Source organism: Lissotriton helveticus, chromosome 6 (assembly GCF_964261635.1).
Source record: "Lissotriton helveticus chromosome 6, aLisHel1.1, whole genome shotgun sequence".
Lineage (NCBI taxonomy): Eukaryota > Metazoa > Chordata > Amphibia > Caudata > Salamandridae > Lissotriton > Lissotriton helveticus.
The window spans coordinates 1,954,546,771-1,954,550,469 of record NC_136067.1 but is presented as its reverse complement, the minus strand read 5'-3'; the positions used below and the strand labels follow the sequence as shown (position 1 = coordinate 1,954,550,469).

The 3,699-nt window shown below is 40.9% G+C and overlaps 1 protein-coding gene across 1 annotated transcript; it reads left to right on the top strand.

Annotated features, from left to right (window-relative positions):
- Positions 1 to 2,350: 2,350 nt before the first annotated feature.
- LOC144761984 (olfactory receptor 1L8-like) lies at positions 2,351 to 3,295 on the top strand. Its single transcript, XM_078647149.1, has one exon. It carries the CDS (start codon positions 2,351 to 2,353, stop codon positions 3,293 to 3,295), a length of 945 nt encoding a protein of 314 aa, XP_078503275.1.
- The last annotated feature ends 404 nt before the right edge of the window (positions 3,296 to 3,699 follow it).

The window sequence follows — 3,699 nt, the reverse complement described above, 5'->3', positions numbered from 1 at the left end:
TGTCTATTTACTGGGATAATGGCACAAATGCATGATAGGCAACCCTGTATACTATGAGTACATGATACTATGGTGGTCATTATGTTGTTTTTGTCGTTCTACAGATGACAAATAATACGTACATAGATGAGGAGCAGCTATTTGCCCTTATTAAATAGAGTGTAGGGAAAATCCCATATCTCTTTACTTCCAGGGGTTCACAGTCTTCGCCCTGAAGAAAGTCCAGCACCCTTCATGGGGCACCAGTGGACTGAAACATGTTGGCAGTAGGGTCTTAGGACCATAATATCCCACATGACCCTATTCCTTTATCTTTTTAGTATCCTTGCCAGATCGAAGAATAAAGGGAAACTGGGATCTGACAGTGGATTTTTAATCTGTATCCCCCTCTAGCCCAAAAAATCTTCTAAGAGCTCCCTGATACATGGTCAAGCCCACCCTGACTTCTAGGCGTCAGGGTGTCCCGATGGTGAAGCATGACACCACTAGGGTGTGTGAGGGAATATAAAACAAAAGAAGTTGCCTCCTCCCTCACTTACTGGTGATGCATGATTGTGTGCTTCATGTAGGGACATTCCACCAGTATCAACTCAGGATTTAGTCGTTAAAGCTATCCAGGCTCTGCCGGTTCAACACTAGGGGAGCACTTTTAATGCAAAAGTGTTAAAATAAGGGAGGGTGCACTCACCTCGCAAATTCCTCTCAGCCCTCCAAGAAGTAAGAAACGTTTCTCACTTCACAAGTGTTAGTACCTTGAGGTGCTTGCCATGGGGTGCAAGGATGAACTGCACCTCTGCTGTTTGCTATGAGAGCATGTATTCAGTTCGGAATGCATGCTCTCATAGCAAAGTACAGGATAACGACCGAACAGTGTAGGTGGGCTGGAACCGATGACAGGAGGTCGTTCGGTTCTCTTTCCAGAGAGATGTCAGACGGACTCCGGTCCGTCCTACATCGAAATCAGGCCCTAGAATTTGATCTAATGTTAGTGACAAGTGCTGTAATTCTTTTAAGGTCAGTGTGGGTGAACTAAAAACATTTGAAGCTAACGAGGAATTCACCGATAAAAAGGTTGTTGGAGTCTTATAAAATATATCCATATACCAATTAACTGATGCTGCTTAAGTGTTATGTATAGAGGGCTCAATTCACAAAGGTAATTTTCAGGCAGAAATATCTACACACCTAGATTTATGCCTACATGGAGTCATATATCTCTGACGAAATCCAATTCAGGAACTGACATATCCTTTTGTATGTGTGTTTCTGTATGTGAATGTTCCGCCTTATTTTGTCCTTTCTGCCCTCCATTTTGTAGTAAATGTTCTCCATTTTCCTGTAACTGCCCTTTGCAGCTCACATATTTACTCAAAAGAAGTAGACCTACATGTGTGGAGGATTCCACACTAGTGGCGGAGAAGTCCACACATAGGAGAAAGGGCTGCCGTAGGTGGACATCTCTATCCATGCTTCAAAAAATGTATTTATGAGTATGTGAAGTAATGCTGCAGGAGTACCACTTCCTGTAATCATAAAAGTATTTTCTGAATGAGGTCCATAATGTTTCTATTAAAATATGGACTGTGACTGCACTTCATATGAAGCAAGATTGTAATTACAGGGCTTGCATTGCTTTAAACCACAGTTATGTATTGTATCATTAAATAATAAAATAATATAAAGCGTGTTAAAAAAAAATCTAGCATTACAAACAGTGTCACTTCTTTTCAAAGTATTCTCACTTTTAATTTAGATTGTACATTGAAAAGGTAAAAGTTTTACTTTCCACATTCATAACCCTATTTTTTTACTTTCTCTTTGTTTTCAGTTTAGATGTTGATGGGTATTATTGGGTTTTCAACTGTTGTTGTTTTGATGGCATTTCAGTTCAAGCTACACACATTACTCCCACCTTTTTAAAATTATTACTTGATTCACTTGTTTATATATTTGTCCTGGTGTTATTTGGCTCACATTCTTGGTGGCTTTCCCTACCTTTTACTTTACTATTATCCCTGTGAATCATGTCTGTTATGCATCTTAGCCTTTATCATTCTCATTCCTTCTCGTCCTACTGCCCTGTTTTCTTTCAAATGACTTATTTTATCATTCCTCCAAACAATCTGTCCCTCAATGCTTTCTTTCTAGATAACAGTTGTATTTCCCCTCCCTCCTTGCATTGCCAAATTCACCCACACACAAATTTCTTCTTTCCCACCCTTTGTTGCCCTTGGATGAAATTAATTCCTGTTAATGTCCATCTTCAGTAACCTCTCAATGTTTATTTCTGACCTTCATTATCTCAATAAACAAAGCATTGTTCTTCTTGTAGGTCCAAGCTCTGAAGATAATGGAGAAAAAGAATCAAAGCACGGTGTCTGAATTCATCCTTCTAGGGTTTTCTGAGCCTCCGGAGCACAGAATAATCCTTTTTGTGGTTTTCCTATTGATGTATTTGGTAACTCTGATGGGAAATGGCACCATTATTTTTATTATCCGAATGGATTCTCATCTCCACACGCCCATGTACTTTTTTCTAAGTATCTTATCTTTTGTAGACATTTGCCTGACGACTTCCACAGTCCCAAAACTTCTAGCCAACATCTTCTCGGAAAAGAAAAGCATATCTTTCTATGGGTGTTTTGTGCAACTACACTTTTTTTACTCCTTAGGTACCATGACAGATTTCCTGTTGGCCACCATGGCTGTGGATAGATACTTGGCAATCAGTAAGCCACTGCACTATGCTATGATAATGAGCAGGGGAGTCCAAGTGAGGCTGGTGGCCGCATCTTGGGTTTTCGTCAATGTGCATTCAGCAGCAAACAGCATTATGGCAGCACGATTATCATACACTGCATCCAATGAGATCCGCCACTACTTCTGTGACCTGCCACCACTCTTGAAACTGTCCACCTCAGACACATTCCCAAATGAGCTCCTTCAGCTAACTGAAACAACCATAGTCCTGCTGAGTCCCTGTTTCTGCATTATCATATCCTACATCCTCATTATTGCCAAAATATGTAGGATGCCTTCAACAGAAGGGAGATCCAAGGCATTTTCCACTTGTTCTGCTCACCTGTCAGCAGTGACTCTGAACTATGGCCCAGTGCTATACACATATATCCGCCCAGCATCTGCATTTTCCTTGGAGAAGGACCTCATCATCAGCGTGATGTACAGCGTGGTCAACTCCATGTTGAACCCGTTTGTCTACAGTATTCGAAACAAGGAAGTCAAGAGCGCTTTGGCTAGAAACCTGAGAAAACTAAAACTTTTCTGGAGGAAATAAACTCTGTCATTATCTCTCCGTCTTTCTGCTGTAGTGTTCATTTTATCTGCTGTTTTACTTTACTTTGTTCTGAGATTTTATACAACCTTTATCATCAGGTGGCCAATGGCGAGTGCTGGAGGTGAGAGAGGGTAGCTGGGGGAGCTGGGACAAAAGTTCTGAAAGTCGATTCCTATGCACTGCACAGAGAGGTGCAATTCCCCCAGAGAGCAATTCAGAAGTTGGATCCATATGTTGAGTGGGTCAAGTGAGCCCTGAATCCATTGCTTAATGTCAAAAGGCCTGATTAATCAGGAAGCATGATTACAAGCTGTTCCAGAGCATGGGTCCTTAGTAATTTGGCAATTACCCTCCAAAAAACATTGATTAAGCAATCTCTTCATATTGGAGAGGCAGTTAACATA